Source organism: Centruroides vittatus, unplaced genomic scaffold, assembly GCF_030686945.1.
Source record: "Centruroides vittatus isolate TY-2023 unplaced genomic scaffold, ASM3068694v2 contig_1229, whole genome shotgun sequence".
NCBI lineage: Eukaryota > Metazoa > Arthropoda > Arachnida > Scorpiones > Buthidae > Centruroides > Centruroides vittatus.
The window spans coordinates 1-13,344 of record NW_027120790.1 but is presented as its reverse complement, the minus strand read 5'-3'; the positions used below and the strand labels follow the sequence as shown (position 1 = coordinate 13,344).

Below are 13,344 nucleotides of genomic sequence, written 5' to 3'. Positions count from 1 at the left end.
ATCAAAGTAAATATGTTGTTTTGCAAAACAGTACTGGGTCATGCAACGGAACAATGTCTTTTTGATGTTTTTTTTATGAAGCTACGAGAAACTATACTAACATAGATTGGACAAAATGTATTGCAGTATGTAGTGATGGTGCAAAGGCGATAACCGGAAAGAAACAGTGGATTAATGAAAATATTAAGAGATCGTCTTAAACCAAGGGCGGAATGGACACACTGCTTCCTTCGCAGACACGCTCGTCATAAAAAATATGCCGGAAAATCTCAATCAAATTTTGTGAAGCTGTAAAGTTGGTTAATTTTATTAAAAGTCGACTGTTACAGAACAGGCTGTTTGCTAAACTAATGGGCAAAAGTAAAAAATCTCTTCTTTTCCGTACATAAGTTAGATGGTTATTTCGAGGGAAAGTGTTAACCTGGGTATTGGAATTGCGAGATGAATTAATACTATTTTTCCAGGATAAACAAATGCCATTTTCATTGTTTTTACAGAATAATGAGTATGTTGTTTTTGGCTTACTTAGCTGGTGTATTTTCGCATTTAAACGACTTGAATGTGAATTTACAAGGACATGATAAAAACATTTTATTAGTGACAAAGTTCGTGCATTCATTAAGAAACTTGATATCTGGATTATTCGCCTTCAAAGCAAAAATCTGGATATGTTCCCACTCACTTCAGATTATATTGAGAAAAATTTGAATGAACAAGACACTATTATTCACCACAGTTTGGATTGCATAAAGATGCATTTGCGTGAGCTAAAAACTCAGTTGACGGAGTATTTCCCGGAAGATAAAAATGATTTCTCGAAGAGATGGGTACTAAATCAGTTTAATGAAAATATTGTTGCCGCTGCTAAGATACTGGTTGAGATTCACGACCAGCTCATCGAAATGTCTGCCGACAAAACGCTACAACTGTAATTTACATCTGAAGATTTAAATATGTTTTGGCTCGCTCATTGACACAAATATGGAAATTTAGTCTCAGAAGCATTGAAAATATTAATCCCTTTTGCCACGTCTTATCTCTACGAAAAGGGATTTTTGTCTATGGTTGCACTAAAAACTAAATACAGGAATCGTCTTTTATCACTTGAAAACAATTTGCTTTTGTGTGTTCCTAACGTAGATCCACATATGGAGAAAATTTTAAATGAAAAACAAATGCAATCATCACATTAATTTCTTTTCTTTACATGTGTACTTATTGTAAGTAAAATGTTTATAAGTTTATAATAAATGATTTTTTCTTATAAATGATTTCATTATTGTTTTTCGATCCCCCTTTACTTTCTTTCTTTGAAAACATTTGGCATCTCTGTTCACATGGTGCAGAATGTCCAGTGGAGAGGTAAAAGACGATCATCTTAAATTCTACATCTTGAGGCTGGACCATCTCCGAAAATCGGACGAAATTTGTTTGAATAAATATCTTTTTTGTTCATTTTCGGCTATTGCATGAAATAAATCAAATACTTAATAATTGTGGGAAATGGAAGCAGCGTTGCATATGCCCATCAAATATAGACAAAGAAAATATGCCAGTAAGTGCAAGAGACTGATATGTAGAAACTGTATCATTAGGATATGTACAAATTGTGCATCATATACATCATTCTGGATAACAAAAGTATATTAAGACAAACTAACCTTTTGTTCATTATGTTGTAGACAGCAGCTTTAGACACCAAAGCAGTAAGCCTAAAGATAGATTGGAAAATTACCAATCTGAAATGCATTGTTAAATAGGCAAAATAAGGGATACTGTTTTAATCTCAGCCTCTATAAAATCAAATTCTTCAAATATATTGTATTAAATTTTATTTTTAATATTAGTTTCTATCAACAAATATAAATTTTCAACAAAAATATGTATTATTTATGTATGTGTTATTGGAATTTCTTAACAGAATACTTTTAAAAATTTTGTCAAAACAATATTCAAGTTATTTCCATTCAACAATAGTTTTGTCATCCCAAATGAACTGTCCTCTGGGTTTATCCACATTCTTTGGAAGTAAAGCTGCATATACTGGAGCTTCAGCACCTGAATATATGAAAAATAATAAATTAATTTATATGAAATTTCAGAATGAATAAATTCATAATTAATTACATAAATTATAAACTGAATAAGTTTTAAAATATAAGTATATATTGAATGAAAGATACAAAATAATAATATAAAGTTTGTTCAATCTATTTTTTATCAAGTAAAGAATATATTATCCTTAATTTAAATTGCTTGATTTCTCCATTAATCAAGAAAATTTAATTTATAAAACAGAAATCTAAATATGCACTTTTATTTTATTTTTTGTTATTATTAAGATTAAATTTTCATATATAATAATAAAGAATAAAATTAGAACCGTAAGCTTTTTTTAATAATTTCTCTTGCAACTGAAATCATTATCCAAAATTTTTTTATATCACATATTCTGAAAACTTTTCAGATAGAAATGAATATTCAACAGCAGAAATAAAATACAGTCAAACTTCGGATTTCAAACTCTGCTTTTTGAACAATTCAGTTTATGAACAAAATTTTGAATTCCATATTTGCTCCAGTTGCCATAAGATAACTCGGTTGCTAAACAAGCTACTTGGCAAGAGTTGGCTACAGATTAGAGAGAAACAGACAATCAACTCCATATATTTCATGTGTTAAAGAAAGTTGACAATCCGATCAATCAATGACGGGACTACTGATTCAGAAGTTAGTGAGGCCTAGATCACCACATCATTAGATGTCACAACACAAACCATCAATTCAAATTAGATTTCAATGTGCATGTGGGTAAAATACTACTTCCGTTTTTGGTACATGTCAAAACTGAATTTAAATCAAATTAATTAATAAAAATTGCATTAATTGATATTCACATAATATATATGACATCCATGAAACTGTATTTAAAGGTGCTTAACTCAAACTAAATAATATAAATTTATTAATATAATATTATATATTTTAATATTAATACTTAATTTAATATTAGGTAACCAGTTAATTAAAACTAAAAATAATTAAACTCTCATTTTTACACTGAAACTGAAACTAAAATTAAAAATGAAATCAAATTTAATTAATTTAAATTTTACTTTAAATCAAAGCAATTGAAACATAATATTTTGGAAAATGTGAATAAATTGATAAATTCTGATAAATTGTCTTCTTGATTGATTTGATTATATTTCATCCAGGCAGAGTTGAGTCTCTACTTATAGCACTTTTTGTGAAGTGATAGTTTCAGTTTTGGTTGGAGGTAACAGAATGTTTTGCTTTTAATGTATATGTATAATAGATATAGATAATATTATATTGCATTTGTAGGCCTTTTTATGCATGAAATACAGCTAAAAAACAATAAAAAAAAAGGCTTTATTTTGAGGGTCGGAAACAGAATTATCCTTTTATATTATTTCTTTTGGGAAAATCTGTTTTGGTTTCAGAGCAAGTTGGTTTTCGATCAACTTTTAGGAATGAATTAATCTCAGGTTAATTCATTCCTTAAAGTCCACTGAACCTTAACCTGTATTGTGCACTAAACAATATTTTATTGTGTATTACAGTATTAAATGCTTTACATTATATTAATTAATTTTCGATATATGCATTACATAAAATTTTATCACACAGTATAATCTATTGGATCATTTCATTTTCATTAAAATCAAATTTTAACATTATTCTTTTCTTAGTGTTGAATAACATACAGACAGTTTCCATCTTTCATACAATGGATTCCTAAAAATGTATACAAAAGTCAAATTTCTGAAAGTCAAGCAATAGAGTTTGTGATGTAAAGGGTTCCTAGAGAGCTAAAAAATCTAAAATCTCCTAAAGTAGAAAAGCTTTAGTTTCTACAGTAAATATATAACAAAGTATAAAACATTAATTTATGATTTTAATGTTTTAAACAGAATTCAGACAATAAAAATTTTCCTAAATGATTTTGATGTTAACAAAACCAAAACTGGCAGAAAGTGCCATCATGTACCTTGAAACTTTTGTTTGTTGGCTGAAAAATGGACAGAAATTTGAATTTGGTGTTCAGAAAAATGCATTGTCTGAAAGTGAAAGACTATCCATATTTAAATTTAATGAGAACACAGGATTACGTTATATCAAAGATGTTTTACCTAAAAATTGTGTGATTCACACTTTCCTCGATAAAACAAGTCCTAGTTTATAAGAATGTCCGAAGTGGACAAAGACATAATCTATATGTTACCGGCAAAACCCAATTTTACGCCAAACTAGTTTGGCCTAGGCAAAACTAGTTTGGAGTAAGAGTGTCAGGCCAAACTAGTTTAGAATTATTATTCAAGTATATTAATGGTTAAATATATTAATGATTAAAATAAAATTAAAAGGCAATCAATTAGATGAACAATATTTATTCAAACATAGTCTACTTAATTATAAAAAACGGGGTTAATGTAACCCTAGGTATCGAAAGTGGCGGCTCGTCTTGGAGTCCAGCAATCAGAAGACAGAGAACAGTGGGGACGTGCATTCTAACCTAACCTAACCTAACCTATTCTTCTCAATGTCAGATGTGGTAGCTGTATATACGTAATGTGAATGTATGTCTCTTTAATCCGAATAAATAAATCCAGTAGACTTCCTCACGGCAATAGCTGTGAGGAAATCTACCGGATTTATTTATTTGAATTAAAGAGATACATTCACACTAACCTATTCTAATAAATTACCATAATTAGTAAGTAGACTATGAATAAATATTGTTTATCTAATTGATTGCCTTTTAATTTTATTTTAACCATTAATATACTTGAATAATAATTTTAAACTAGTTTGGCCTTACATGCTTACGCCAAACTAGTTTGGCGTAAAATTGGGTTTTGCCAGTAACATATATATATATATATATCTTTCTGACACTCTTCACATCTCTCACTTTTTGCTAGCACCCACTGACACCTCACATAGTTTAAAAGTAATCAGTGAAAAAAAACACAAGCAGTTGACCACAAGATGAAACAGAAAACAAAGCATATCAGACACAAATACTAGGCCACATGAATAGCCACAGGAGTAAAGATGAATAAATTTAATACCTGTTCTTGTTCAGCCTTTAATTTTTTTTTTATTAAGCATTGTCATGTGTATCACTAGTTTACATATACAAAAAGCTGATATGGCAGCCATTTTTACAATAACGTGTTGCTAGTTATCTTGGGACGGTATGTTTTATAGTGGCCTATCTACCTATGTTAAGTCTACACAAGTCATCATCAATATGGGTGACCCACTCAAAAATTTCTGATTCTCTTTGTTGTCATCAGCCTCAAAACTTTTAGAATGATCTATGTATCTTACTTTAAAAAGTTGAATTTTCAATGTAAAGATGAAAAAATAAAACAAATAGGATTTACTAACCTTGATCTGGAGTTAATGAACCTTTATGACTGGTCATATCTGTGTCAACATATCCTGGATGAACCTACATTAAAAAATGGAAATCACAATTATTAAACAAACAAGAAATTTCTATTAATACCAAATGATCTAGAAAAATTAGCTATGCTTTTCACACTAAAATAAAATTTTAACACTAAAATAACATGATAAATAGTATAAACTAATTAATAGTATAAGATTTTCATCTCAAATTTAAAAATTCAGTTATTTTTCTGTCATAAAAAAAGCCCTGTAAATTAAAGCCCACAAGTGGCCAAATGGATAAAACCACTGAACACTGGTAGTTGGTTGTGGATTTGCACCTTGCCAATGGGCTGACCATGTGGAGTTTTCTGGGTTTTCTTCACATCAGTAATGCCTAAATAAGAGCCAGTCCAGTTTCCCATAAAAGATCTCCCAGGAGGCTTCCCCTTCAGCAGATTGCCTATGTGTTGCATTGCCTTCATTGAATAAAACCAAAACTTAAAATTTAATTTTAAGTTCAATGAAAAAGTTTTTCTCTTATTTCTTTTATCTACAAATACATCTATAAGAAAAATTATGAGATTTCGAGAAACATGTACCATATTGCTTACAGTAGTGCTTACAAATACTGTAAGTAGTGCTTCCAGATAATGCCAAATAATGTGTTGACACCTTGTATGTAGCAGAGTCAACTTTAAGGACAACTGTCCACAGATTTTGCCTTGAGTTATGCACTAATGCAGCAGAAACATTGACTTCTTTTCCAAGATCATGCTTATGATTGATCCAGTTGCTTCAAATATACAATATTAATGTATTATGCAATTGTACTTAGGCACTCAGGCACCTTCCCAAAATCGTAAACATGACAAAACTCGTGTTTAACAGCCATCATACCCTGAACTTTGCATACCAGTATGTTGTTCCATGGCCAACACCATTTTAACATTTACCTAATAAAACTCCTATCTTATCATGTGACTATGGCAGATTTTGAACATCCTATACCTAATATATTTATGACACATCTTTCAAATTATTCCCTCCAAACAGACTACCCTGTATATAATTTTAAGCTCATTAAGTATATCAGAATAAATCATCAAAATATTTACATACAGGATTAATAACTAGATCAGGGCGAGGATCTTTATCAAACTGTCTTTGATATATGAATGATAAAGCAGATAATCCAACTTTAGATACACAATATGCAGAATTTCCCCAACCATTTTCTTGATGAACACCATTCTTTGCATCCCTAAATAAAAATAAGTATATACAAATTTTATATCAGTTAAAAAATATTTTATAGTAATAAAAATTATATTTCTAAAATTTTAAATTTCAAATTTTTGAAAAATGACATACTCAACAAATTTTTTCATCAGTGAACAAAGTTCTTCTATGGTTAAATCAGGAGATGAGAATTTTTTCTGGAGGTTTTCATTGCCAACTTTTGATAATAATCCACACAAACTGGATACATTCACAACTCTGTATATTAAATTTCATTAAAAATATTTGCAAAATACTTTAATGAATATAATAATAAACTAAGACATTAACTGAAAAAATTTTGAGCTAAATTATAATAAAATGTTTCAATATAAAATATTAGGTTAATGTTACCCTAGGTTCCGAGATGGCGACGGGGGAAATTTTTCCCTACGTTGGAGACTGCGACAGGGAAAAAATTTTTCCCTCGATTCAAGATGGCCGCGTTTCCGGCCGCCATCTTGAATTTCTCTGCAGACTCCGCGGACGTTAACCGAAATAACAAAAAAAAAAAAAAAAAGAGAATATTTTTACTCACTTTTCGATGGTGGTTGCCTACTTCTTCCTACTTTTTTTTTCCTTTCCGATCCATTCTTTCTTCGGTTTTGCCAGCTTGGATACTTTCCTTTTCTCTTGGTACGGCTCTTTTCTTCCCTGTTCTTTTCGATTCGGCTGCTCTTTTATTGGTCGATTGGCGTTTCCCTCTGTTCGATTTATTACTACTTGGCCATATAAACGACAGAATGCAACCCCAAGAAATGTGGCCAAAATTACTTTTAAATGTTCCTTCAAAGGCAGAAGTCTTCGTTCCGCACTTACTACTTCGCAAGAAACAGCTTTCTCTATTACTCCGATGATATAATTTGCATTTAGAATCGCACGGAATGCAAACGGACTCGGTCGGCTGTATGCCTAATTTTACAGCAAATTTCGGAAATCTCAATGCGTTATCGATACGGGGAGGCAAACCTAGCTCCAAGAAGTCGTCTTCCATTAACTTGTAGAAATCACGTGTGGTGCAACTCGACCGAAATTCGTCGTTGAAACTCAAATCGGCAAAACTACTCATTATCGAATAATTGGCAATAAACTAAACGCGGGGAGGTGGTGAGGAAAAAAAATGAAATATCGTAACCAGAAAAATAAACAGCAAATATTCCAATACGCAATTCGTCGCAACACTGCAGTAAACGATTCCAACTGGAAACTAGTCGATTTGCATAAAATTGCATTGAAATGAACAGAAATCACGTCACAGATCGAGCATTTGCATATTCGTTCGTAACACAACTACGAATTTCCCGCCGATATTACTCTCGCACGACGTCACGAAAAGGCTCCCTCTACCGTCGCAAATTTACACACGACCGTCGCCGTTTCGAGGTTACAGGATACTCGGCAACGTCGATCTCAGGGTTGAAACCGAACGGGGAAAAATTCTCAACGGCGTCGACGTCACGACTCTAGGGAAAAAATTTTACCCCGCCGCAGTCGCCAAGATAGGGAAAAATTCCCACCACCGCCATCTCGGAACCTAAGGTAACATTAACCAAATATTATAACAGGAAACAATTAGCATTTCATTGTTCAAATATAGAATCATCAAATAACAAACTGAAAAATTTGATTCTGTAGAAAATGGTTTCATATCCATTCAAGAAGTAAATACATTAGAAGTACAGTAGAGCATCGATTATCTGAATACCAATCAACTGAATTTGCCAACTAATGATTTCGGTTAACCAATGTTAATCGAAATCATTAGTTGGCAAATTCAAATTTCTGCTAGTGACATGGCATTGCAGCACTCCCCCCTCCCTGCCAACCTAAACTGTAAGCCTAGCTTAATGTGCTACATTATGTAAGATATGTATTTGTAAGATGTGTGATACAAATTATATACAGTACAGTTTTGTGTTTAATATATTTTTTTGTAAATGATCAGTTATCCAAACTACCCCAGTCCCGAATTGTTTCGGATAATCGACATTCTACTGTATACACATTTAAGAAAAAGCATACTATACTAGTCTATTTTTATACTAGGTATTTTCTGATTTAAAAAAAAATTTATAACATTTAAGTGTACTGTAAATAAAAATCTTTAAAAGAAAATACATCTGTGGAATTCATTCACAAGTTTATTTTTCAACATCAAAATATTCAAATTTTAACAAAATTTTTATTTCATAATTTTTAAAATAGAAGAAATAATTTAAAACAGAAATACGAAGCAAGTTAATTTTATCTAAAATTAATAATAAAACAAAAATAGAATAGATGCAGTAGAGAGTCGTTTATCCGAACACCAGTTATCCGAACACTTTCCAGTTGGACTGTGTTGTGCTGAATCGAACTTTTTTGATACTAGATTTACTTCTAAAATATAATTTATATGTTTTTATATTTTTCAATATATTTATTTTGTTTGTACAAAATAAAGAAATAATTTTTAACGATACAATAGCCTCGATTATTATTATAAAAATTTTCGTTAGGCTTAAAATCGATAAAAATTCAACACGAAGCGACACGCAATGGAGAAAAATTTCAACAGGTTAATATATTTTTTCGTACATAATTGGTTATCCGAAAAATCTGTTATCCGAACAACCCCAGTCCCCAATTGATCCGGATAAATGACTCTCTGCTGTACTCACTTTCATCTCAAATTTATTTATAGAAATAATTAATTAATGATAGTATTTATAGATAAAAAAACCACAAAATAAACTGGTATATACTCTCACCTAAACCTCAAATTTCCAGCAAAACACCCAAATTCAACATTTGAATGTTTTTGGTCACTTGTTAATTGGCCTTCATCAGGAAAAGTGAAACAAAAGTAACTGTTCTATTTATAGAATGTTGCCGTGTTGTACACGTAATTTTTTAAAATCAGTTTTGAACATCAGCTGTGATGTATATTAAGCAACGTATATTTCCTTTAAGAGTCTAAATAATACTTCCATGCCATTGGTACAGGAATGTACTCCATGTTGGTGCATGCTCCTCTTATGTCAGCCCTGTAGATTTCTGCGGCCTCTAATGCTCTTAAGTGTTGTCTGTCGAACACCCTGTGTATTATGGTAGCCTCCTCCCATAAGGGGAAAATTCCCGGCTCAGTGAAATACCAAACCAGGGCTGTGTTGATGTTTCCTTTTGCCACATCATACCTGTGATCTCGTAACCAGGTTTGTAGTGATCTGTATGTGGAACCAATGTAGGTTAGTGTCCTGTCAAACCTGTCGTCCTGTAGTGGGATGAGAAAAATTCCAGGTGCTCTATCATCCTCAGTTTCATCCTCAGCATTAGATGAAAGGCGGAACATGGTGGGTTTCCTTTTGTACGCTATGTGTATGTTTAAATCCTTGGCCATCCTTTTGTATATGCAATGGAGGGATGGTTCATAACTTAGGACTACTCGTTTCTCATCTGTATTGTTAACGTCATAATTTGAAGTTTAGACTATTTATTATTGGTGTTGATTGACTTGGCCTGATATGTGGACATTATATTGTTGATAAAAGAGTGGCTGTACCCATGGTTGGATGCAATATGTTTCAGTTGTTCTAGCTCATTGTTAGTATCTGAGAGCTGTGTACAATGTGAGTGGGATCTAGCCACAAGCAGACGCTTTATATGACCAAGGGTCAGCAGAGTTGGCCAGTATGAATAGAGGGATGTAAGTGGGTTTGCAGTACACTTTGATGTTGAACTTATTATCCGCTACATGAATCTTGACATCCAAGAAATTAACTTCCATGTGGCTTTCTTGATCCAATTTTATTGTTAATCCACATTTGTTATTATTGAATACTTTTAACACATCCCCAACATCCAGTCTATTTCTCCATATAATCAAAATGTCATCAACATATCAGGTATACATGAGGGTATTATGTTTGAAGTTTACTAAGGGCTGTTCCTCCAATTGTCGTACAACCAGTTCACACAGATCACTTGAAATGGGGCTACGCATAGATACCCCTCTTTTTTGTATGTAGGTGCGCTCATCAAAGTAAAGACATGAGGAATAGCACAACAGGTATGCTAGGTCTAATATCTGAGAGTGCAAAGATGGAGCATCAGTAGTAGTGTGTAGAAAAAATCTCTTAAAGCACAAAAACACAGTTCTAAATGAATAGATGGAAACATGGATACAAAATCGAACACAGCAAGATATTTGTCCCCACTTGAATTAATAGCAGCAAGTTTGGATAGAAGTGCATCTGAATCGGAGATTATATGTGTATATGATTGAAGGTGGCACTTTAGCACACAATGGATCTGATCTTTCAGCAAAAATGATTAACGAGTGGCCAAAAACGTTTGAATGTTGAATTTGGGTGTTTTGCTGGAAATTACAAACCTGGCATGAGGTCTCAAAAGTGGAAATAATTCTTTGCATACATTTAAGGTATCAAAAAAATTGACTGCAACTGTATTCTCTGCTTGTTCACCAAATGGAGCTTTAGAATCTACCTAATAAAAGAAATTTATTAAATTTTTTTATTCTTAAATTTCAGGTTTGATATAAATATAATAAAAATGTAAACACAAATAAAGTTGAAACTGAATTATCAAGATCATTAAGATGGATAAATGGTTAAGTACTTTTTGTAGATATTTTTTATAATGCCAAGATTAGATATCAAGAAATGAAGTGGTAATTGCAAATATCAATCAATCAGTTTATTGTAATAAGGATACCTTGTTACAGAGGGAAATAGTTGTATTATAAAAACAAATTTGATTTTAACTTTGTCAAATAGTTATTTACATAAGTATTGATATACAAATAAAATAATTTTCTGGACATTCATAACTTTAGTCTTAATTATAACAACCATTTAAAAGATGAAGACTTATGTTACACAATACTTCATTAGCCATTATAATTTATTTTTTTAACATATTAACTATGTAAACAAAGAAATTGTAAATCTTAAACATTGTACATTTCGATAAATTATCAAGATTAGATCTAAAGTGTAATTCGTGAGTGGAAACAAAAATTTCTTTTATTTGAAATTTACGCTGAGCATCTTCAATGGCTGAGCACACTGTAAGTATATGATATAGCAAAAAAAGTTGAGATTTGCACCAGTAACATTCCTTGGAGAAATCGATATACACATTTCAAATATACATTACAAATTGTCTATCAGTAATGAATTATAGTTAAGCCGCATCAGAAGTAACATACGCTTTAAGTTTAGATTGATGTTTGCCATGGTGATACACGATTTGGATGGAAAATGTAACATATTCAGATACCAGTGGTGGTAAGTTGAGTTTAATATAGAGTCTTGGTCTTTAACTATTGATTGTGATAAAGCGGTTTTTATCATTAAAGAGTTGGCATACTTGCAGTTGTCTTCAGTTGAGTTGAGTAACAAATTGGAAATGCCACAAGACTGGATTATCTCATTGAATCTTTGATACCATGAATGATTATTGTTACCTGAGGTTTTACCTTGATTAGCCATTAAGAGAAACAGAAATTTTATATTATCATCTTCAGAACTTAGAATGCGAAAGTAAAATTTTAATAGACGTTTAAAAAAAAGAGGAAAAAGTTGATAACGGTTTGTTTCAGATCTAATTGCATAGCCAGGAACCGTTCATTTGATATGAAGAAGTTTTCGCAAAAATATAATATGGTATTTCTCTAAATCTGGGTCAAAATCTAAAGCCCAAATTGGGCTGACATAATAGAGTGCTGGAACTACAAATGAGTGAAACATCTTTAAGTGAATTCTTAAATTTGAAATCCTTAATCTGGAGGCTAGATAAATAACATTATTGATGAGTTGGTTAATTTTAATATTGAGTTGATCTAGATGTGGATGGAATCCCCCATCCCAGTTAAAAGTAATTCCTAAATACTTGATTTGATTAACCACTTCAATCGGGTGATTATTTAAATAAAAACTTTTTTCTTGATTTGATATTTTTACGTTGTTTCTAAATATGAGGATTTTAGATTTTTCAGTATTAATAGTTAAAAGGATGGAATTTAAGAATTTGTTGACTAAGTTGATTTTACGTTGTAGAGTAGTTCGGGTTGGAGCTAATAATACAAGATCGTGGGCAAATAAAATGTAATGATAAGTATGGCCATTAATATAAATTCCTTCAGTCTCATTAGAAAACAGATGGTCAATTTCATTGATATAAAAGTTAAATAAATAAGGTGAAAGAGGTTCACCTTGGAGTAATCCCCGGTGTATTTTTAGATCCGGATATACTTGGTTGTTGTGAGCTATATTAATTGTATAAAATGAAAATAAACACTTAATTACGGTGCAAAATTTGGTCCAGCCCCCATTCATCTGAGCTTATTAATCAGAATGCACGGAGTCATAAGCTTTGGAAATGTCAATAAACGGGATAAAAACTTTTCTGCATTTACGCTGTAGATAAATTTGAATAATTAACAACAGTAGGAAAATAGCTAACTCGGTTCATTTTGATTTAGTAAAAGCATACTGATATTGTGAGTTTAAACCTTGTTTAGCGGACCAGATTTGAAATCGAGAAGTTAATATTGAAGTAAAACATTTCCTTAACACAGATAACAAAGCAATAAGATGGTAATTTTTGGGATCTGTTCGGTTTCCTTTTTTATAAAAC

At 31.5% G+C, this 13,344-nt stretch overlaps 1 protein-coding gene across 1 annotated transcript; it reads right to left on the bottom strand.

Moving 5' to 3' along the window:
* Positions 1–1,817: 1,817 nt before the first annotated feature.
* On the bottom strand, positions 1,818–11,190 carry LOC136987699 (carbonyl reductase [NADPH] 1-like; the record flags this gene model as incomplete). Its single annotated transcript, XM_067285461.1, is given in 5 exon segments — positions 1,818–2,058; positions 5,422–5,485; positions 6,547–6,688; positions 6,799–6,924; positions 11,078–11,190. Coding segments are annotated over 5 exon segments (546 nt in total), but the record flags the coding sequence as incomplete, so codon positions are not given.
* Positions 11,191–13,344: the final 2,154 nt, after the last annotated feature.